This window comes from Cyprinus carpio, chromosome B12 (assembly GCF_018340385.1).
Source record: "Cyprinus carpio isolate SPL01 chromosome B12, ASM1834038v1, whole genome shotgun sequence".
NCBI classification, from domain to species: domain Eukaryota; kingdom Metazoa; phylum Chordata; class Actinopteri; order Cypriniformes; family Cyprinidae; genus Cyprinus; species Cyprinus carpio.
The window spans coordinates 11,474,745-11,497,771 of NC_056608.1; the positions used below are offsets into that span (position 1 = coordinate 11,474,745).

At 35.4% G+C, this 23,027-nt stretch overlaps 3 protein-coding genes, 1 long non-coding RNA gene and 2 other non-coding genes across 7 annotated transcripts in view; all 6 read right to left on the bottom strand.

The window, feature by feature from the left end:
* The window catches only part of snx29 (sorting nexin 29), a 124,834-nt gene extending 112,219 nt beyond the window's left edge, over positions 1-12,615 (bottom strand). Inside the window, exons 1-13 of one of the 2 annotated variants that reach the window (XM_042735346.1) lie at positions 12,229-12,615; positions 12,095-12,100; positions 11,847-11,926; positions 11,234-11,298; positions 10,537-10,589; positions 10,288-10,412; positions 7,768-7,948; positions 7,566-7,636; positions 7,203-7,457; positions 5,111-5,471; positions 4,615-4,733; positions 4,309-4,402; positions 4,125-4,207 (exon numbers count right to left, since the gene is read on the bottom strand). In XM_042735346.1, the coding sequence (XP_042591280.1) occupies positions 4,125-4,207; positions 4,309-4,402; positions 4,615-4,733; positions 5,111-5,471; positions 7,203-7,457; positions 7,566-7,636; positions 7,768-7,948; positions 10,288-10,412; positions 10,537-10,589; positions 11,234-11,298; positions 11,847-11,901 (1,462 nt within the window). In that variant the 5' untranslated portion in view covers positions 11,902-11,926; positions 12,095-12,100; positions 12,229-12,615. The remainder of the gene's footprint in view (positions 1-4,124; positions 4,208-4,308; positions 4,403-4,614; positions 4,734-5,110; positions 5,472-7,202; positions 7,458-7,565; positions 7,637-7,767; positions 7,949-10,287; positions 10,413-10,536; positions 10,590-11,233; positions 11,299-11,846; positions 11,927-12,094; positions 12,101-12,228) is intronic. The other variant, XM_042735347.1, reaches the window with a different exon arrangement.
* A 166-nt stretch (positions 12,616-12,781) lies between these two features.
* On the bottom strand, positions 12,782-14,777 carry LOC109107798 (tumor necrosis factor receptor superfamily member 17-like). The gene is made up of 3 exons (XM_019120995.2): positions 14,578-14,777; positions 13,854-13,994; positions 12,782-13,571 (listed from the first exon to the last, which is right to left on the bottom strand). The coding sequence occupies exons 1-3, from the start codon at positions 14,729-14,731 to the stop codon at positions 13,360-13,362; spliced, it is 507 nt and encodes a 168-aa protein (XP_018976540.1). The 5' UTR covers positions 14,732-14,777; the 3' UTR covers positions 12,782-13,359.
* Positions 14,778-15,856: 1,079 nt separating this feature from the next.
* LOC109107285 lies at positions 15,857-18,859 on the bottom strand. Its single transcript, XR_006156087.1, has 2 exons — positions 16,510-18,859; positions 15,857-16,247 (listed from the first exon to the last, which is right to left on the bottom strand). It is a non-coding gene; the product is annotated as an uncharacterized LOC109107285 (long non-coding RNA).
* Positions 18,860-19,155: 296 nt separating this feature from the next.
* LOC122134375 (ribosomal L1 domain-containing protein 1-like) lies at positions 19,156-22,057 on the bottom strand. The gene is made up of 9 exons (XM_042735348.1): positions 21,939-22,057; positions 21,435-21,574; positions 21,195-21,333; positions 20,777-20,925; positions 20,451-20,552; positions 20,118-20,211; positions 19,832-19,957; positions 19,582-19,728; positions 19,156-19,461 (listed from the first exon to the last, which is right to left on the bottom strand). The coding sequence occupies exons 1-9, from the start codon at positions 21,978-21,980 to the stop codon at positions 19,318-19,320; spliced, it is 1,083 nt and encodes a 360-aa protein (XP_042591282.1). The 5' UTR covers positions 21,981-22,057; the 3' UTR covers positions 19,156-19,317.
* On the bottom strand, positions 20,273-20,403 carry LOC122139315. The gene has a single exon (XR_006156196.1). It is a non-coding gene; the product is annotated as a small nucleolar RNA SNORA55 (small nucleolar RNA).
* On the bottom strand, positions 21,018-21,148 carry LOC122139314. The gene has a single exon (XR_006156195.1). It is a non-coding gene; the product is annotated as a small nucleolar RNA SNORA55 (small nucleolar RNA).
* Positions 22,058-23,027: the final 970 nt, after the last annotated feature.

Below are 23,027 nucleotides of genomic sequence, written 5' to 3' on the forward strand. Positions count from 1 at the left end.
AATCAAAAGAATAGAAATCCTATTTAAGTCCAAAATGATGCCTGTCCCTACAAGCATAGCATGTCACAACAGCACAAAAACAGTAAGTTGTTAGATCACCATCATAATTTTCAGTTTCAAAGTCATGTTTTCAAAGGCAAAGTCATATGGCTGATATTTAAACGATGATTAAAACGGCCTCAGATCTGCACAAAACCACTAGACAACAGAGCTGTAGTCAAGGCAAATTACCTCAATGATGCCATCTGTCCACAGACCAAATCCTCAAAGACCTAAATGCTTTAGATGAAACTCAAATGCACAAAAGTGTAGTTTTAAAGGAAGAGTTCACTCAAAAATGAAAGCTGTCATTACACATATTTAAAATAATTATTTTACCAGTGCTTATTCACCTTCATGTTGTTCCAAAACTGTCATCCAGCTTTTATTCATACAACGACAAAGTTCATATAGCGACCACAGACTGTCAAACTCCAACAAAAGTTATATGGCTTCTTAAGGCTTTTTTTAAAATAAACTACTAAACAAATATTCGGGTCAATAAGTTTTTTAATGCTTTTGAAAGTTTTGTTATGCTCTCAACAAGGCTGCAATTATATATATATATATATATATATATATATATATATATATATATATATATATATATATGTATATGTATATTATATATATATATATATATATATATATATATATATATATATATATGTGTTGTGTTATATGTATATATATATATATATATGTGTGTGTGTATATATATATATATATATATATATATATATATATATATATATATTTTATTGTTTAAGGTCCTTCTCAAAAAATTAGCATATTGTGAAAAAGTTCATTATTTTCCATAATGTAATGATAAAAGTTAAACTTTCATATATTTTAGATTCATTGCAGACCAACAAATATATTTCAGGTCTTTTATTGTTTTAATACTGATGATTTTGGCATACAGCTCATGAAAACCCAAAATTCCTATCTCAAAAAATTAGCATATCATGAAAAGGTTCTCTAAACGAGCTATTAACCTAATCATCTGAATCAACTAATTAACTCTAAACACCTGCAAAAGATTGCTGAGGCTTTTAAAAACTCCCAGCCTGGTTCATTACTCAAAACCGCAATCATGGGTAAGACTGCCGACCTGACTGCTGTCCAGAAGGCCATCATTGACACCCTCGAGCGAGAGGGTAAGACACAGAAAGAAATTTCTGAACGAATAGGCTGTTCCCAGAGTGCTGTATCAAGGCACCTCAGTGGGAAGTCTGTGGGAAGGAAAAAGTGTGGCAACACCGCCACGCTCAGTGGTCCAAAGTACTTTTTTCGGATGAAAGCAATTTTTGCATGTCATTCGGAAATCAAGGTGCCAGAGTCTGGAGGAAGACTGGGGAGAAGGAAATGCCAAAATGCCTGAAGTCCAGTGTCAAGTACCCACAGTCAGTGATGGTCTGGGGTGCCATGTCAGCTGCTGGTGTTGGTCCACTGTGTTTTATCAAGGGCAGGGTCAATGCAGCTAGCTATCAGGAGATTTTGGAGCACTTCATGCTTCCATCTGCTGAAAAGCTTTATGGAGATGAAGATTTCGTTTTTCAGCACGACCTGGCACCTGCTCACAGTGCCAAACCACTGGTAAATGGTTTACTGACCATGGTATTACTGTGCTCAATTGGCCTGCCAACTCTCCTGACCTGAACCCCATAGAGAATCTGTGGGATATTGTGAAGAGAGAAAGTTGAGAGACGCAAGACCCAACACTCTGGATGAGCTTAAGGCCGCTATCGAAGCATCCTGGGCCTCCATAACACCTCAGCAGTGCCACAGGCTGATTGCCTCCATGCCACGCCACATTGAAGCAGTCATTTCTGCAAAAAAGGATTCCCGACCAAGTATTGAGTGCATAACTGAACTCATTATTTGAAGGTTGACTTTTTTTTTGTATTAAAAACACTTTTTTATTGGTCGGATGAAATATGCTAATTTTTTGAGATAGGAATTTTGGGTTTTCATGAGCTGTATGCCAAATCATCAGTATTAAAACAATAAAAGACCTGAAATATTTCAGTTGGTGTGCAATGAATCTAAAATATATGAAAGTTTACTTTTATCATTACATTATGGAAAATAATGAACTTTTATCACAATATGCTAATTTTTTGAGAAGGACCTGTATATATATATATATATATATATATATATATATATATATATATATATATATATATATATATATATATATAATTATATTATTATTATTATTCTGCAAATTATAATAAAATAAAAAATGCACATTTTCTATGTATGTATTTTCTAGGCTGCAATTATATATATTATTATTATTAATTTTTATTTCTTTAATGGCAAAGCTCAATTTTCTGTAGCTATTACTTGGTGTAATGCAGTGTGTTTATGCAGTTTAAGGTTAAAAAAACAACATAATGTACATTATTGTTGCTCCTCTATTCCGCCTTTCTGAAACGCATTGATTTTTACAAAGCTCATCGAGGTGTACACTGATTGGCCAGCTATCCAGTGCGTTGTGATTGGCCGAATACCTTAAGCGTGTGACGGCAATGTTATGCCGCTTAACATACTGTGATGCCGTGTATCCCAGCACAACAAAACAAAACCAATAAAACCCATTACAAACGAGACATTTGTTGCATCCAATGGGGACATAATTACTGATTATAATGACTTATATTGTCTTTTCCCATGCTGCATTGCATCGCGCCGCATAAACATAAAATCATACATAAACATAAAATCTGCATTTGTGATCAGAGAAACAACAAACAACAAGCTCTACTCTACACTGCTCAAAACTCGCGTTTGAATCATCAGTGTCAAATCCTTTAAATATAAAAAACGTACTTACAGGCTGTGAGTCAGAAGCACCAGACTGTCCTTGCAAAGTTGGAACTGCCCCACTTTATAGAAACAGCCTTTGTGAACAGACGCATTGTAGCCTACTCTGCAGGTTCAGGAAACAGTCCTCCATAAAATGCACTGCACACATCTGAATATTTGGGTTGAACTTTCCTGGAACAGTGTTGTAAATACAACTTAACCACTGATTTGTAGTTGTGTCCTCTTTTGGAAGGCCAAACAAAGTAGTTTCGCTTTCACAACGAAACAGAGTATCACACACGGCGGGCAGGAGAGCGGCAACCACATGTGACGACCCCGGGCTGGACTTTGCTTCGTCCACGGGGAAAGCCGATCAAGCGATCCACAGCGCAAAACTGATGTATTTAGAGAGCGGCAAGGATGGGTTATATGTATGAATGAGGGGGTATTTTCTTTTTTTGGGAGGAAAAAAATAGTTTCACTTTCACAATGAAACAGCATCTCCACGACATGGCGGTGGCGGCAACAACCATACTACAGCGAAAATAAAAGTTACGCCTTACTTGTGTGAACATTTGGGTGGTGTTATGCAAATATTCCCACACAGTGACGTAGACATGTGGGGGCTTTTTTGTGTGGGTCGTTTTAGGAGGGCATGGACTTTTATAAAGAATATCTCTTTGGGTTTGAGACTTTTGTCTTTGCAACTTTAGGGATCTTATCTATGCACGAGCAGCTTGTAACACTCCGAAGAGAAAGGAAAATTTGAAATTGCATCACTTGACCACATTAATATGTTTGTGGAAACCTGATACTTTTTTCAGGAGTCTTTGAGGAATAAAAAGTTTAAACAGAAATGTTTTGTTACCATGTAAATGTCTACTCTCACTTTTGATGACTTGCAAATACACTTTGCTGATTATTAATTTTTCAAATAAAAAGAAATCTTACTGATATTTAACTTTTAAACATTTTTAGAGCATGGCCTTTGTATTTAAAAGATCTGTGTGAACATACAAATCTTCAAATTGAGTTCCATGGAAAAACACCATACAGTAGAAGTTTGAAACGAGGTAAATAAACGAGTAAAAAATGACAGAATTGCCATTACCATTTTTGGATGAACTATCCAATTAAATTGGTATAAACTTTTTTATTTTTTATCAACTTTCCTGTAAAGATGTAACTTTCAAAAATAAAATTAAAAAGAGCTTAAGACCCAAGGAAGATCTCTGGACAATGATAGGGTTTTTCTTAGGTTGACTCACCAACGGTCATGGTTTCGGGAAGGCCAGGGGTCTGCAAAACACTGGTCACAGGCGCAATCTGTGCTGGTAAGTCTGACTCCATGCTGAGACAGCAAAACGTAATACAGACTATAAGCATCAGTCTTCAAAGAAGAAATTTTACTAACAGAAATCCTACAAAAATGTGTTCTTTTGTATCAGATACCTAAACTGGAGTTGGCTTTGTTTATCACTGTCAGCTGGTGGGCTTGAGCTCTCCTTCTGTCCATGAAATTCGACATTCTCAGCTGAACTGCCAGCTGTAAGCACAAAAATAGCACATTTCTCCATGCCAGGACCATAGTTACACATAACACATTCAATTACATAGTGCTTCATTTTAAGTTAATTTTTAAATTTGGAAAATTCGAAGACACATAAAAATGCCTGCCACATCTATGAGGACAAGATTGTGAAAATATAGCAAGATGTCCCTGAATGAGGACATTGTCTGACATCCCTTGGGTCTGACCTTGTTGTGTGTAGGGCTCGCTGGGGGCCAGAGGTATGAGAATGTGCGATTTGTCATTGTCAGTGATGATTTGCCTTGGACTCCATGTGGAAACACTGGATAAACTCCCCACAACCATCCTATGCAGAGCAGAATCTTATGGTCACACTTTATTTTAATGTGTCTTTATTACAATGTAATTCCACAAGTAGATTACAAGTAATTAGGGATGTTCATTTTAACCAGTTAACTGTTAACTGTTACTTAATATTTTTGTGGTAACCATGACACATTTTTATTCAGGATCCTCTGATGAATATAAAGTTTTTATTTTAAATACAATTTCTATGCATCTTTACAAATGTATTTGCTGTAACAAGCACTATTATAAAGTTAATAGTTCATTAATACTGTATATCTATTTTTAATTGTCAATTTAAGTCCATTCAGTTTAGGTCTCACTACATACTGGTTTTGATTAATGTAACAAATAAACAAAAACGTCAAGTAAACTCACTCCTCCACATTCCCATGATCCTCTTCTGGGGGCTCTGGCCTGCTCTTTCCATAAATATTGTCCTCTTCCTCCTCCTCATTGTCAATGCTCTTGGTATCAGGCAATACTCCGTTCTGCGGGGGTGTTTCAGCCCATCTTATAATCCCAGGCTCAATCAGGCCGTTATGAACAGGAGAGGTGGAGTCCGGAGGGTCCAGGGCCTCCTCAGAACTCACATGACCCACCATACTCTTCCTGAGACTCCTCACAACGTCCTCACCAGCCTCGTCCTCATCTTCCGCACCCGCATCCAAGTCATCATCAAAGGAGATGATGTTTGTGATCTTCTTTTTACGTCTGCGCTCTTTTCTTAAACCGGAATCTAAAATGCAAGTAAAAAGAATAATATGAGGGTGACTAAATGATGCCTGAATCTCAATTATCAATAGCAATATAACACTACAACAACATTTATTAGTGGAAAAAAGGAGAAAAAAAACAGGAAATAAACACATATTCAGAAAAAATTTTTACAACCTGTAAGTGAGGCAATACCTTTAAAAGGACATCTTGGTACTGTAATTACCCTTAAAAGGTTCATAGTCATACATCAAGGCACTGATCGAAAAGCAAAATTGGAAAATAAACTGTTGTGGCATCACTTCAAACAAAATCAGTCCAAAACAAGTTCATTTGGAGTTTGTATTGGGAGTCCTAAACAGCTGGTTAAAAGCAAACTTCCCAGAAAAGTTTGCTCTAATTAGTAAACACCTTCGAACTACCATTTATTCCTGTGGATTATAGGTACCTATTATAGGTTATAGGTATGTGTGTTTTGGGGCTCCTCCTCCTTTGATGTAGAAATCTTCTCCAGTTCATTTCGTTTTTTTTGTTTTTTGGCTCCTTCTTGTTTGATTTTTATATATTTTATTTTTCATTTCTTAATTCTAATTTTTCATGTTTAATACTGTAAAGTTCCTTGCTTTAAAGGAATCTATTGTATAAAGTGCTATATAAATAAAAATGACGTGATTTGACTAAGTGCCGAATTGCAAGGCTTATGCAAACATATCCATTTCGCTATGATCAGATGCTTTCTTAAAGGCACAATATGTACGATTGTTTTATTAAAATATCCAATAACCACTAGAACAGTGTTATGTATTTTGCTGACCTGTGTACTTACATTATCCCAAATGTTTCGAAGAATGTTTAAATCCAGAGAAATAAGCCATTTTAATTAGTGACATGGACCATGTGCATAGTGTCGTTGTGTCGACTGGCAATGACGTCATAACCCCTCTATTTCCGTAGAAAACATGGAAACACCAAAGACGCTTTAATATATTATGCATTTTATTAGACAGGTGACGACCGCACAGAGTAGCATTATAACAGAACTTTCAAATGTATCTAGTACGATTAAACAGTGCTGCTTTATCCCATTTACTCATGACAGGAAGGAGCGGAAACGGTCGACTGTGGCATAATAAAGCTCCGCTGCTTTCGAGCAGTGTGTCACGCTCGTTCAGCAGCCTCGTTTCACTTCATTGGCTTTGAGCCTCACCCTGCTTCATTCTACTACGTTAATAAATCATTAGATCATACATGAACATGATTTCTGCCCGAGTCCCGTCAGATTGCATCGGCTGTGGGGATGAAGACGACAACTCCCATGATTCCACACTTTTTTTTTGTTTGTTTTTAATACACACCCACTAGTGGCAAAAAACTTACATATTGTGCCTTTAACCGCTCTTTTCTCACTGCTGTCATTTGTGTTTATTGTGTTACTGTGAGGAAAGCATGCAGCACATATTTACATATTTGTCTATATTCAGAAACTGTACAACACTACTCAGGGATTTCAGGTATAACTTCTTTTTACCCCAAGCAGAGAACAAAAAAGAATTTTGCTGCGAGTATATCAGAGCCTTAAGGGTACATATTACTACTCTACAATACAAATATGCACCTTTTAGGTGTAGATAAGGTACAAAGTTGTCCCTTCAGGGGTTGCTACCACAGTGACAAGTTGTACTCCTAAAAGTACAATGTTTGCACATATTTCTGACAGTTCATGTGGATTTATGTTATGGTATGTGACAAGTACCTGCAGAAGTGCTGCGGGGCAGGACAGGCAGTGGGTCTGATGGAGCATCCGAGCGAGGGATGAAACCAGGAACCACCGCAGTTGCGGTACCGATTTCCCGCAGAAGAGTGCTGACACCTTGAGCAGACTCTTTCCACAAACTACTCATGCCCTGTGTGGACTCCTTAAGCAAGTGGGACACAGATGACCCCCCGCGGCCTTGGCCATTTAGGTCCGTGTTGTCGATGTTGATGGCAAACAATATGGAATTGAGCCCTATTGACACATAAGCTGAATTCAGACTTGCACGGGGAAGGATGCATAGCTACACATTATAATACGATTACAAGACAGCAATTGGCAAATACATCACTTAAATATTACCTGCAGCCATGGTGGGCAACATACTGGCTCTCTCCTCATCCAGGACAAAAGCCCAGTCTTCATAGAAGGCACTAAATATGGGGCAGATTAAAGAAATTACCAAAGAACCTTCAATAAGTTCGAGTCTTACTGATATGTAGAGAAAAACAACAATGATAGACAACAGAAGACATCCACAACAGTGAATCATGGGTGTCTGTACCTAAGGCGGGCATGGTCTGCCAGAAGCATGTGAAGATAGCGCTCGAGCGAGTGTTCGTTCAGGGCACAACGAAGCCATGCCCGGCCCCGGCCCTGCTCAGATGTGATATTCCGCAGAGAGTAGAAGCGCTGCAACTCATGACGGTTGAGGTGCTCCTTCACATAAAACCAGAACGTCAGCTCTGCAACATACAATAGACATCTGTATGAACTAGCTTGTTAATGTTCTCAGTTCCTCATAATAGAAAATTCTGACAGATAGAGAATTTAACAGAAGTTATTTAAAAGGAGGTCATTTTGTCAACCATTTTTTATTAAATAAAATCCCAACACAAAAGTTCTATGATTATTTGAAACATAAGTTTTTAGTTCTGTATTTACATCTCTTTTAATCTGTTGCTGGATTAAAACAATGGTGCATTTTACTTGGTCAGCTGTCTGTATGTAACATTTCTTCAAATGGGTCACATAGGGCTCAGGAGGTCATACTTGCTCTGTGACATTTAGGTCTGGGCTGGAAACCAAAGGTTGTGGGTTCAGATGTGACCATTTTCACAAAAATATTATCTTATGCTCACCAAGGCATTTATTTGATCAAAAATACAGTAAAAACTGTAATCCGGTGAAATATTATTACAGTTTTAAATAACTGTTTTCTATATTATTCACTCCTGTTATTGCAAAGCTGAATTTACAGCAGGCATTACTCCAGTCACGTGATCCTTAAGAAATCTTTCCAATATGCAGATTAGGGGCCCAAGTAAAATTTGTAACACTTTACTTAAGACCTTTATGTATAATGCATAATAAAAGTAGTTTTAATGCATCAATTAAGCCTTGTAATACACCTTATAGTGCATAGTACATTGTCATGAATAATTGTAACCACAGTTAATACATTATAATGCTTATCAATTCATTGTTACTCTTTGCATTTAAAATTCGATTATAATTATTTACAACAAAATATGATTCATTACAATGCACATTATGAATCATTATAATGCATTATACCCTTTGATAACCCTTCATAATGACATATACATAAAGGCTTTAAGTAAAGTGTTACTAAAACATTTTTTATTGTTATCAGTGTTGAAAACAGAAAATAAACAGCATTTATTTAAAATTTATTAAACATTATAAATGGCTTTACTGTCACTTTTGATCTATTTTATTCATCCTTAATAAAATAAATAGTTTCTTTTTTATTAAAAAAATATAGACAGTCATTTTCAAGCATCAAAACAATAAAATTGTGTTCTTTTTTCCATACATTACAATGTAAACTGTTAATATAATTTTTTCTGAGCAAAAAATAATGACTATCATATATTTTTACCACTAAAATGTAATTAAGGGGAAACAATAGTTCATATACTAAAAAGTTTGTCATGCATTTTTACAAGAAGAATCATTAAAAGACCCTAAGGATTATAATGCAGCCCCAAAAAAACTAATTAATGGTCATTTTAAATCTTTACCAATCAAGGCCACTATCCTTACCTATATAATACCTATTTGTAAACAAGATTTTTTTTTTATATATTTCAAGCATGTCAAATATAACTAAATTTAGTATAATCACTTTTTCTTTGATACACATTTTAAAAATAGTTCAGAATAAGTATGTTGTTTCATTTTTACATAAATATATGTTACACTGGATGACGATGGAACAGACAGATAGTTTGCCAGATAGTTTGATTTTTTATTTTCACAAAGGTTATTTAAAACATTAATGAAGACACTTTTCTAGCATTTAACATGCTTTCTATTTATATAAAAACCCTTTTTTATTTAGTTTGATGCGGACACCTTGTGCAGATGTCTCGTCTTTCACCCACATACACAAAAACATCTGCCAGATAAAACTTAGCACAACAGATACGCGTGTGAACTCATTCAGCTATGAATTTTATCAAGTATGTTTGTTAAGGACTTAGTTTCGAGCAGAGTTCAAGTACATTATTTACAATAGAAACTCAAGCTTAATGAACATCACTGAAAATCCCCACTATTTTGTGAGTGACATTCAACTTTCTACTCTACAAAAGCTAAAAGTACTCAGCATTGATTCATAGTACCACTCTTAGTTCTGCTGTTAATTTTAAACAGCTCAAAACCACAGCAGGTGCAAAGACTAACCTCAGAAAAACCTTGTTTCTCTTTTTTGCCACTTTTACAAGGCTTGTTGCATAACCATCTGGTTTCATAAACAGTATCAGCACCTGGTTTTCCTGTATGAGCACTTATGAGCATCTGTTTCCTCTATGGACAACCCAAAACACCACGTGTTCTTTGTTACTAGGGAAATCTCTCTGGCAATGTCTCTCAGGGGTACCAACTAAGACAAACTCATTAAGTAGAGCAAAGAGTTCAGTGAGTGAAAGCTTGGAAAAACACTTCTTTTCAGCATGTTCATTCTGAAGATCATACATCAATTTATATGGTTGGAAAAAGGTGAGTGACAGAAAGTAAGGTCTGGGTGACCATTATTTGATGGAATCAGATACAGTACCTGCTTCAGTTTTACTGCTAAATCCAGCAGCATGTTTAATGGCAGCTGCTGTGAGGGCTAAACCACGGCTTTTCCTCAAGCCATGTTGAAGTACCGCTTCAAACTGGGCACACAGGCATATGACTCTACAAACACCAAAAGAGGGAAAAAATTATTTAGTTAAAGCACATAATGTTGACTTAATCGTATCAAACCATTTATTTATTATTATTCAGATTTCTAAATAAATAGGTAATCTTTTTATGGCACCTGCTATCAGAATCCGAGGCAATCTCCTTCCTGCCACCAAAGCGAATTTGGCACTGAGGAGAAGATAATTAATTTTAAAAAATCATTTTCGGCCCTTAACTAACATTATTATATTGCAAAATACAAATTATTCAAACAGTTGAAAATGTCATTTCATTATAGATCTTCTTCACAGACCCCTGCAGTAGCTTAATGGGCACCTAGATAAATATTAATATTTAATAACCTGATTAACTATTGGTGCTAAACTCACTAAATACAACAGCTGGTAAGTGAGAGAAACATAAACAGTTTTCTGCACTCAAAATAAAAATGGCATGGCTCAATAGGGCATTATGTAACACTGGAGTGTTTGTTCATAAGAAGGCAAAGGCAAAATAGGCGCAAAAAAAGGCAAAACAGCTGTTTATCATTAGGATTCATATTTTTTTCTAAGCCAAAACATCAGCTGATTAACAGATACTTGTACATTTGGACAATATTATAACACTAATAAGAGTAAAATTTATTTAACAAGTGTAATATATATATATATATATATATATATATATATATATATATATATATATATATATATATATATATATATATATATACACATTCATTCAGTACTAAAACACCAGTCATCCAGGTGACTTTAATTAGTGACTGAAATTAATTATCATACAGTCAATGAAACAACTCAATGTCACCTTACCTGTTTAACTGCATCAAGAAGTCTCTCCAACAGGTTTTGCCTTTTCAGGTCATTTTGCTGCGCGTCTGTAAGGTACAGTGTCCTGAAATATTACTGGCTGAATTTACCAGCATAAACACACTTAAAATAAAGAGATACAGACATTTATATATGTGACGCTGGACCATCAATTCAAATCAGTCTTAAGTCGCTGGGGTATGTTTTTAGCAATAGCCGAAAAAGCATTGTACGGGTCAAAATTATTGATTTTTCTTTTATGTCAAAAATCATTAGGATATTAAGTTAAGATCTTGTTCCATGAAGATATTTTATACATTTCTTACCGTGAATAAATCAAAACCTAATTTTTGATTAGTAATAAACATTACTAAGAACTTTATTTGGACAACTTTAAAGGTGATTTTCTCAGTATTCTGATTTGTTTGCACCCTCAGATTCCAGATTTTCAAATAGTTGTATCTCAGCCAAATATTGTCCTATCCTAATGAACCATACATCAATGGAAAGTTTATTTATTCAGCGTTTAGATGATGTATACATCTCAATTTCGAGAAATTGAGCCTTATGACTGGTTTTGTGGTCCAGGGTCACATATATGCAGTCAATCTTTTACCATTAATGTTATTCATACTGTGATTCATATCATGCACTTGAATGAACCCCAACATAGTATCACTTGAAATGACCTGTCAAAACAACAAATAAAGAAATTAAGAAGTTGTTTCAGCTACTGTAGATATGGAGATATGTAGTCAGACCGATCAGATTAACACTTTGAAGTTATCAAAATTTAAGTTAAATTTTACTCTATTTTATGCAATTTCAAACTTTAAATAAGTATGACATTTAAGGATCTGCATATTCACACTACCGTGACACGAGCTGAATGTTCTGAAACCTCTGGCTGCCTCACAAACAATATTTAGATAACAATTACATGTGCTGTATATACAAATAAACAACGTAACAGCATGAATCCATCACCTCAGATGAACTCACCGTTCATTCTGAAATTCCAGATGAAACGGTTTAGCAAACGACATGAATCCCAGTCGTGTAGGTCCCCAAAAGTATCAGATTAATGCCAAAAGATGTTTAACAACACTGTTTACATTTTGGGTCGTTCTCCATAGTTTCATTTGCAGAGCAGTTACAGTACAACGAGGCCTAGCTTAGACAACACTAGCAGTTTTTAAAGCCGTTTAATGCATCACAACTATGAATATTCTGTTTATGAAGTATCGTAAGGGTTTACTATTTAGCATGAGTGAACTGGGTTTTGTTTTTTCCGAGTTAAACTGTATCGTTGTGCTAACGAGAGCTCGCTAATGCCACTGTACGGCGCTCGTGTCAGTCACATGACGTTGCCCTGGTGTCACGTGACGGCAACATTGTCACGTGGGTCGAAAACTATTTGGAAGTCGAATCTACGTCAGTGGATTCTGAAAGTCTGATTAATGATGAGACAATTCACACGTACACGAATACTCCGTCATCGTTTACTCACCCTCGTGTCGTTCCAAACTAGTATGAATTTATTTCTAATGAGAAACTCAAAGCTGGAAAGGAAATGTTTGGCAGATTGTTGGGAACCGACAACTTCCGTCACTCTTTTCGTACAGTGACAGTAAATGTTGACTGAGCCTACTATTGTGCCTAACAACAGATCGATTAAATGTCATGTATTGTAAATGTAAAAGGTGATGGCTGATTAAAAAAAAAATCCTTTTAAGAATTTATTACATAAATGTCATGCAAGTATATTTACAAACTGTAAGACTTCATAATTGAAGTAACACATTTTAATTGAACAAAGATACAGCATAAATGTGTACTGGGTTTGCATTGATAAAAAAAAATTGTAAGAGTGACCTTTTGGACAAAGTATGGTGAATTTTTTTTCTAGTATTTTATCAATTCTAAAATCTAAATAACACTGAGATGTTCACTTCTGACAGTCAGATATTTCCATCCTGTGTTCAAGTTCAAGTCCTGTGTCCATTATTAGTGCATCCAGCAGTCGTGACAGTTTTATCCAGTCTGGACAGAGTAAGGATGAGGCGATGCCCGATATCATCCTTCACCAGGTGATGTGCAGTGTTATGAAAGTTCCAGTGACCTCCTCTCTATATAACAGGTGTACAGTGGTAAGCTTGCACTGTCTTTGTGGTAACCAGCAATGTAGTGCCTTCCTCAGTGGAGGGAAGAGGCAGGTTGGAGTTGTAGTGATGCTGGTTCAATCCATCGGGGAAATCAGTTGAAGCTTCATCCGTATCTTCAGACTGCTCTGTGACATTCGAGCCTCTTTCGCTGTCAGTCTTTTGTTCTTGACCTATCACTGTGTGACATTTCATTGACTTTATAAGAATTTGTTTCCCACACAATTAATGTCATTATAAAAACAATGACTGCTAGCTTAAGCATATTTAGACATACAAATCATATTAAATCAAATAATATATTTGTTGTAATAATGCCATACATAACATCAAGTACAGTAAACTAAAAATAAATGTATGTCCTATGATTATGACACTTATAGTAAAGTGCTAATATTTGAAGCAATGTATTATAATTTGGACAAAACTGTCTACATTTTTCTATCAAAAGTGCAATATACCTTTGTTCATGATGGGCTTACAGGTTTTTCTGCGTATAACTCGCAGAATAATGGTCAGTGCTGTGAAAGCTCCCAGGAACGCAAAAAACACGATCAAAATTAAACGGATATTTTGATTCTTTTCAACTTCATTTTCTGGAACTGAAAAGGACACATAAGAGGTACTGAATAAGAGACTGAAATCATAAAACATTGTGGACTTCATCATACAGTTCTACTCATAAGTGGCCATTCCTTTTGCAGAAATAACAAAAGTTTAAATTATTTTGTTTAAATTATTGTATTTAAAAATACTATTCTTTGAAAAAAAGAAAAAAGAATAATTGCATTTGGTATTTTTTGTTGCACTGTTCTAAAGAAACTCTGAATTGCTATTTTTATGCATTTCTATTACCCATATATTTCAAAAGACAAATTAGTTTATATCCTCAAGATTGTCTTTTAACATATTTGACTTTTAACATATATATGTATATGTATATATATATATATATATATATATATATATATATATATATATATATATATATATATATATAAATGTTACAAGACAAAACAACTTACTGATTCTGCAAGTAGTATGTTGACTTACCATAACTGTAACTATTACATTTATACATAAAATGAGTAAATTCAATGTGCTTGTACAACTATCTTAGTCTTAGTTTTGAAAATGAAAATGAAATGAAAAAGGTTTTAAATCAGATATAAAAATGATACTTACTTGAGGTACAAAATATTTTGCAAATAATTGGTGGGGAGTTGCATCTAATGGAGCAATGCTGACACTCCTCAAGAAGTCCATCGTAATAATAATTCTTTGCACATTTTCCCTCAGCATAAATAATAATGTAAAGCAGCAAAATAAAGAGAAGCATCTTCCACTGAGGTGCTAGGCGTCACTGAACTTACACAGCAGCCAACATTTTATTATGCCCCAGTATGTAAATATGTCTCAAGAAGGGGATGTCCCTGAGGCATCAACATTTTTGTCTTTCACGTTGACATCAGTTTAAATTTTAGTCACATTGTCTCATGACAAAATGACTAAAAAAATCCATTTTGATCTATTTATATAACTACATTGAGAAAAAGAAAAAAAATATTGTTTTTACAGACAAAAACTAGCAGCTTCGGAATAATTCTGTCCATATTTATAAAACAACCTATAAATTTTACAGTTTAAAACTATCATTTTTTTTTTTTAAATTACAATTCAAGCCTGTGAAGTCCACGTGCTACTAAAATCTGTTTTGTACCTTTAACATATACTGATAACCACCATAACAACACAGGTAGTAAAGAGAAAACCACATGAAGAACCAAAGTTCATCACAAGCAGCCTTTCCACAAGCTGAGGTAAATAAATACTAATATGAGTGAAGTGACATACAGCCAAGTATGGTGACCCATACTCAGAATTCGTGCTGTGATTTTGACTCATACATTACTAACTCTAAAAATGTGAAAAAAGTGACGTAAGACCGTGAACACACACCCGGAACAGTGGGCAGCCGTTTATGCTGCGGCGCCCGGGGAACAATTGGGGGTTCGATTTGGGGTTGCTCAAGGGCACCTCAGTTGAGACTCGAACCCACAACCTTAGGGTTAGGAGTTAAACTCTCTAACCATTAGGCCATGACTTCCCATTTATATACCGTCTACATTCATGTAACACACATTGACACTAAAATAATGCAATAAACATTAATAACATTAATTGTAACATAAAACCCTAATATATATGAATGATAACTAAAACCTAAAAGAAATACCATCAAATGTGAAGTGTCACCATGGGCAAAACATGAAATAATACTTTACATTTGCATTTAACAGTTTTACTGTAAACTAACATTATATTACAATTTGTACTCATATGTAGGTATCTTCCTGTTAACCAAAGTCTTTTATAGTTAATTTTATCATCATTTTTTACAGTGTGTCAATAGTTTAAACTTTCAATAGTGACCTTTCGAATAAAATAAAAACGGACTAATAAATATGTTCTTAAATTATTTTAATTGCAAAAGTCTGTATACATAACACACAAATAATAGATTCCTGATACTGCTATAAACACATAAAAGCAAGCACTGCTTATTAGATATATTAGGACAACAGTAAAAATAGCACAAAAACACAACATGAAAATGATAAAAATCAAGTATATTTGACTAGCATATTATATTAAATAACACAAACATATTTTAGTTTAACTGGATTAAAAGTGGAAATCATAAACGATATTTTTAAAAAATATATGTATGAACAATTATATATAAATGTAGCCGAAAAAACTGATGATCCTAAAGATCTCTAAAGCACTTAAAGGCAAGTCATTTCTAGGCCGCATGGATGCAGATGTGAAGAGGAGGGTCTCCCCGCAGAGCACTGTGGGAATAGAGATGCAAATCAGAGCCTGACATTGAATGTCGAACAAAGTTTGCTATGTGCGATACAAAAGATAAGTCTTATTTGATTCTCTCTCCTGACCAATAGGGGCCCACCTAAAGACCAGAATGCTATAAATGATTAACAAGCCCACACGTTGCATGATCATTAAAATAAAAAGATCATGCTTATAGATAATGACATGGAAGATAACTGGTTTTAATGCATTATCGAACTATGTATTCATTTAAAACAGTTTTACCTGTACATTATATCACTAAAGGATCTCGGTTCAGATGGTTGGTCGTCCCAGGTGGTTGTGTATTCAGATAGGAGCTCATGGCAATAGTAACAGGTTGATCTGCTCTGGCTGTGCGGTTTGCCTGAGAGCCTTCAGCCTGAGTGTTGATTCTTCCACTTCTCCTGAAGGAATTCCTCAGTCCGTTGGAGAGACTGCTGGACACTTTACGCATGACGCCTGAAATTCCTTTAGTGCGTTTGTATTGAGCAATGTCATCCTCTAGCTCTTCAGGAGGCACTTCAATATTACCAGTGTACCAAAACACCCACCAGATGAGACTCAGGAAAATAATCACAGCTCCAGCGTAAATTAAAAAGTCGTGGAAAAAGATGTCCCAAAACACACCAACCAGGAGGACAAAAAGTCCAAAAATGTCGTGAAAAACAGCAAACCAAAATGCACATTTACAACGACCAACTCCTGGATGCTTTTTCTCCATAGCCACAATCATTTATTAGTGTCCTTTTTTATTGAATTGTATCACTAGACTGCAGCTTGTCCGTCCAGAGGACTACAATGCTAAAAGTACAGATTGCGAGAAACATGACGTACATCTGTACAGATGATGTTCAAAGTACACTGAAGTGAACAAACCTTGATGTTGAGCAGTAAAGTAATGCTTTTATCAGGATCACAGTCATGAAGATAAATGACTATCATAACTCACTACACGAGTCAAAATGACAACAATCATATATCAACAAGTAAAAATAAAAATGTTAACACGAGTAATATTTACATAAAGGTTTTCCATGTGACATTGTTTGGCTACTGTTTTATCTAATTCTAGATCATCCGCCTTTTGTGCTTTACATTTTCTTTTATGATCAGTGTCCAGACCACACCGAGCACAGCAAACATCAGCCCAAGTGAAAGACACAATGGACCCATTTCATCATCCACAGGCATTGTGTCTGTAGAATTACTAGTAAATAATCCTCTAGAGTTGAGGATTATCACAAAACCAGCAGCTAATGCTAGTCCACCAGCGATCAAGATGAAGATGGGTTTGTGGTAGTAAGTCCAACAACTAGGGTCCCTGGGTTCGGGGTCCCGAAGTGGAGATGAAACAGTCTGCTGAGTCACATCTTCACTTAAATCACACTGATCCATATTATGCATCCTGATGAATCTAAACTTGAACAAAAAAAAAATTTTTAAATGTCAACTCACTTTGAGCTGGTCTGCAAAACTCTAAATAGCTTTCTAAATGGGATAGTTCACCCAAAAATTAAAATGCTGTCATGTACTTTTGACTCAAAACTGAGATTTTAATTTTGGGGGGGTAACTATTCCTTTAACAATATCATTATCTAAGCACTGTCCTCGGGACTAATTGGTAGAATCAGAAAAGAGTTTTTTTTACTTGCCTTCTGTTTGGTCTCTGAGAACACTTTGTTGATTTCGTTGGGATCAGCCTAAGATGTACATCCAAGAGAATGATCAAGCTTGTCTCAAAAGATGTCTAAATAGGAGACCAAAATAGGAGGTCTTTCAAAAGATCTTTAAAACAACTAAACAACAAGATGACCATTAGAAATCCGAATGGAAGAACTCAAACCAAACCCATGTAACATATACCAGGAACAACAACACAAACAGAAGAGCAGCTGGTCCAACACATCATCCAGCTCATCAAATACATGTAATATAATATAGCTGCAAGCACCAAAGGTACAGTAAGCGCAATGCAGAGCCGGAAGAAGACAAAGAGGAGAAACAGAATGTACATGAACGATAGATATGGTTCAGAAAACATATATAATTACAGATTCACCATGAAACAAGAAATACATAGACACGTAGAAATCATAACTTTCTGACAAAACTGTTCAACAGTTATAAGCAAAAAAAAAAAAAAAAGGAAAAAAAGCAATTTTTTAGATTTCATGACCTGTAGGACACACTCTTTCCAAATATGGTATGAACCCTGCTGACAATGACTACCAAGTTTCATTTCAATAGATCAAAGTATTTCCGAGATACAGCCTCTGATGCAAATTTTGGTCGACATCTTAACTTTTTTTTAAAAAAAGCATTCTGTTCAGTGAATTTTGTGCAGTTCAGACCACTGAAAATCTGATCCAACTTGGTAAAAACAGCACAAAATTTGAAGACTGGCAGAAAAAAAAAACTTTTTAAGGTTAAGACTACTGTAATGGGCAAAGTTATCATTCCATAATGCATGGAATGTGATCACCACAAGGAAAGTAATGTCAGCCTCAGACGTCATGCCCACGGACCATTGCTTTCTGCCATCAGTCTGAAGATCTGGCTATGTGAGAGCAATCTAGTGAACAATTTCTTTTTTTTCTTTTTTTTTTTTTTGTGTGTTGACTATAGTGTTGGTTTGGTTTTTTTATTTTTATAATTTAATTTGGTAGGGATGGGATAGAATTGGGGAAGAAGTAAAATTTATTTACAACAACAATAGGGGCTACAGCATCTTCAGCGCTTGGCCCCTAAACGCATCACAAGCCTGCTGTAAACAGAACTTTCAATCATCAAAGTTACATAAATGTAATGTAAATGACAAAACCAAAGTCTGGTTTCATTTAAATAAATTCACCAAAAAAGCAGTTAGGTTGCAGAAAATTCTCAGACTAGTCAGATTTAGAAATCTTTTAATTGACTGTTCACATGGATCAGAACAAATGCTCAAATGAACCTCATAAACAACGTGCAATACAAACTTCTGCTCCATACATATCCATATAAACTGTTAGCAGGATGAGAAAGCTGCACATTAATTGCATTTACAACTTTATTTTATTTGTCTTTAGCTTTTCTCCTCAGATTACGTGCTGTGACCTTTGGTGTTTTCTTGGTCAGTTTTGTGTCTTTTACAGTTTTCTTTAGTCCTTTGCCAGCAGCAGGCTTCGGTACTTTTTTCAGTCCTTTTTTAGATATGGTCTGCAAATACAAAAAAATAAAAACTCATCACACATACAACACCATTGTGACATTAACACATCAATGCAGTGTAAATATTGGTTTCATTATCCGTCCCTTGTTAGATAGACAGACACTGACCTCCCGTTTTGGCTTTTTGGTTGGAATCTCGATTGGCACCAGCTGTGGGATCTCCTCTTCTTCACTCTCTTTCTCTTCCACGGTTTCTTTAGTTTTCAGATCTGACACTTCTGTGTTCTTACTTTCTCTCTTCCTCTTTTGTGCTCCCTATACATTAAAGGGTAAAATTAATGGCTTCTCATTTTACAAAAAAACAAAAACAAAAAATTTTTGGCCACATATCTGTTTTGCATTTGTTAAGCAACTTCACCTTTGTTGAACGGGCTTTCTTCCGGGCCTCCTCCACCACAGGAAGATGACTCAGGTCAGAGGTGTAGATGGGCAGCGCAACTGAGTTCTGACTCTTCAAATGGATGATTTTTATGTTTTTTCCTGTCTGAGAGTGAAACAAGAATATAGGTTGTAGGTCAAAACTTGAGGAACAGAAACATACATCATCCTGTTAAAAACACAAGAATACGCAAAGAAAATAATGAACAGTACATGATTCTGCGAAAAGGAAGAGAGCTGGTTACGCACATAAAACTCTTACTCACCATTGTTAACTTTGCTGAGATGGTGGAAACCGCTGTCATCACATTCTCAACCATCTCATCTGCGGTCATGCCTGAATGTGCTACACGTACCATGCTGTAATGATAACCACACAATCAGGTCAAAGCACTTAAAACAAAAATGAAAAAAAAAACACTAATGTATCATAGTTTGTAGAGACAGGTTCCAACAGATGAGGATACCCGTCTGGATACACTATGAGTTATTATTGCACCGTTTTAACCCACTTCCAGCTGTGACAGAGCAGGAAATGGTTTGCTGTAGTGCTTCAACCTACTGTAATGTACCACAAAAATAATATACAAAGTTCATACCAACAAGAGCCTTTATTTGAGACCGTGAGACTGGTGCCCTGAATGAGGCGCTCCATGTCTCTGGCTAGATGTTTACTCTCTAGATCCACCGACAGAGGAGCCCTGCAAGAGAGAGAAAGAACTTTAATCAATGTCATTCACAGTCACAGAGAACCCTGATGAATAGATACTGAAAATCTGCAGGAATAATCAACTAAACGCTTTCAGATTTCCTACAAAGTTAAAGATGTGGTCACGTCACAATTTCACAGGCATAAAAAAAGACCATTGTTAATGGTCAACATCTGTTTTTTTGTGTGTGTATTTAGAGTTAGAAACAAACTTACTTCTTCCTTTCATAGAAATGCTTCCCAATGTGGGAGGGTAACCTGCGTCGGATGCGTGCGTCTGACAGAAACAAATCAAAATTGCCCAGCAGTCTCCTTTTGGCTTCAAAGGGCTTATACTCAGTTTTCAACATGTTGAAGGGAATCACCTAAGAACACAAAAATTGTTTTAAGACAATTTCATAATGCATTATTTCATAATGAATATTGTAACATAAAATGGCCCTGCTTGGGAAGTTGTGATTGTTTCAAAGTTTGTAGAGACAAGCTCCAATAGAGAAGGAGACTCGTCTGGATACACTCTGAATTACTCTAGCACTTTTTAACCCGTGACCAGCACTAGAGATAGAAGGAAAGGGTTTGCTGAAGTGCATATAAATCTAGTAAACGTACAACAGTAATTAGACAGATGAAATACCTCTATGGCATTTTTGAGCCCTCTCTCTGTGAGTAACTTCTTGTAGAATCTCACTGTCTGTTCTGAGGTCATTTTGGGTTCATCTCTGGTGAAGAGACACACGTCTCCTGATTCGGTCCTCAGCCCATGGGGTAAAGAACTGTAGGGCAAAACACACTTGGTAAGAACAATATCATACTTAATTATCTTAATTTTCTTGAAATTAGTGATTGTATATTTATTTTCCATTGAAAAACTTACATGCGAATGGTTTGCTCCTTTCTAGGGATTTTCCATAGAGTTAACAGTAGAGAGATGGCCTGACCATCATTCTCGAAGAGCTTCTGGGATAAGGAGCTGCTCTTTAGATATGCCTGTAATGCCTGTACAGCTTTATTTACCTGTAATACATGTAATTAACTAAATTAATGTCTTTATAATACCCAAAGTCAGTAACAGCCATAAAACATTTTACAAAGACAGTAACCACAATGTACTGTTTAACTAGTGCAACTGCATCTGGCACATACATTTAATAAATAATAAAAGCAAAGATAATAGCGATATGTTTTATATCTAAACTACTTCGAGATTTGGGTGCTTGCTTGGCTAACTACAGCTGTTAACGTTAGCCAACTTTGCAGCGTAGTTTGTAACTAGATTTTTACAAGGTTCCCACCAAAATGTAAATATATAAGCATATAACAAAGTTATGATAATTTAACTAATATGTAGTGGGGAAACTATCATATATTTCTGGTTTACCTGAGAGCGATCGAGCTCCAACTCATCTCGTGGGGACTCCATGCTGCACGTGTAGAGAAAGCAGAAAGGCGCATGCGTATTTCCGAAGTAAACGTCACGAAGACTTTTATTTTGAAAAATATATTGGGGAACGGAATGCTTCATGAGTTAGACAACTTATTTCATTTCCCTTCAGCACAACATAGCGCTTAAATGTGTAACTTACTTCTATTTTTGAATCCAGACCTATTTAAAAATATATATTTATATATAAAAAAATAATAATACCTTTATTATTATTATATAGTTTTAATATTCAGAACATATTTATTATAATGGTATCATAAATATAAAATGATTATGTATTATTTATTCAAATGATTAGAGAGACCAACGTTTTAATTTCTTGCAGACGTTTATAAATATACAAATATATCAAAATTAAATGGTCTAAAACTAAGTGTAGACAACTTAATAATTAAAATAAAATACCATAATTAATAAAACAGTATTGTTGCACTATTTTCTGCTATAATCGTGCCCATTTGGCCTTCCAGCTAGAACAGGGTTGACAATACGTCCTCTTTTTCCCGGACATGTCCTCTTTTAGGAAACAAAAAAAGCATTGACTATGTCACTAATTTATATTTAATTTATACAGTAAAAACTGTGCAATGCTACTTTACCCTTGATTATTGGGTTTATGTACCTGAATACTTACAAACTTGAAAAAACTATACATTGTTTAATTTCTATTTTTCTATTTTCTATTTTTATTTGTGCTATTTACATGATTTCAAACAGGGCCCATGGGTACAACCTGCACCGGGGGGCCCCTCAAACCCCAGCTACGGCCCTGATTCTACCTTTGATAAAACTGTGATAGATGTTACGTTTTGAGAAGGAGGGCCACTTATAGGAAGCTTTTTAGCTGTGTTTATGATCAATATGCGTAACAGTGACTGTAAAACATGTACTTTAGGTATGGAAATGACATATTTTGAGTTTTGATATTTGGGATTGTGCTACTTTGGGCGCTTTCAGCATTTACAAAACCACCAAGCAACCACACCCCAGCCCCCCGCCCCGCCCACACCCACTGTCCTCTTT

Bases quoted from the DNA above. Each gene is read 5' to 3' on its own strand.
- LOC122134375 (XM_042735348.1), bottom strand. From the start codon at position 21,980: ATGGAGTCCCCACGAGATGAGTTGGAGCTCGATCGCTCTCAG. The intron at 19,729-19,831 runs GTGAAGTTGCTT...TTTAATGTATAG, and splicing joins AGAAAGCCCGTTCAACAAAG to GGAGCACAAAAGAGGAAGAG. The intron at 19,462-19,581 runs GTCAGTGTCTGT...TTGTATTTGCAG, and splicing joins CCAAAAAGCCAAAACGGGAG to ACCATATCTAAAAAAGGACT.
- LOC109107798 (XM_019120995.2), bottom strand. From the start codon at position 14,731: ATGCTTCTCTTTATTTTGCTGCTTTACATTATTATTTATGCTGAGGGA. The intron at 13,995-14,577 runs GTAAGTATCATT...TGTCCTTTTCAG, and splicing joins CAAAATATTTTGTACCTCAA to TTCCAGAAAATGAAGTTGAA. The intron at 13,572-13,853 runs GTATATTGCACT...AATGTCACACAG, and splicing joins TAAGCCCATCATGAACAAAG to TGATAGGTCAAGAACAAAAG.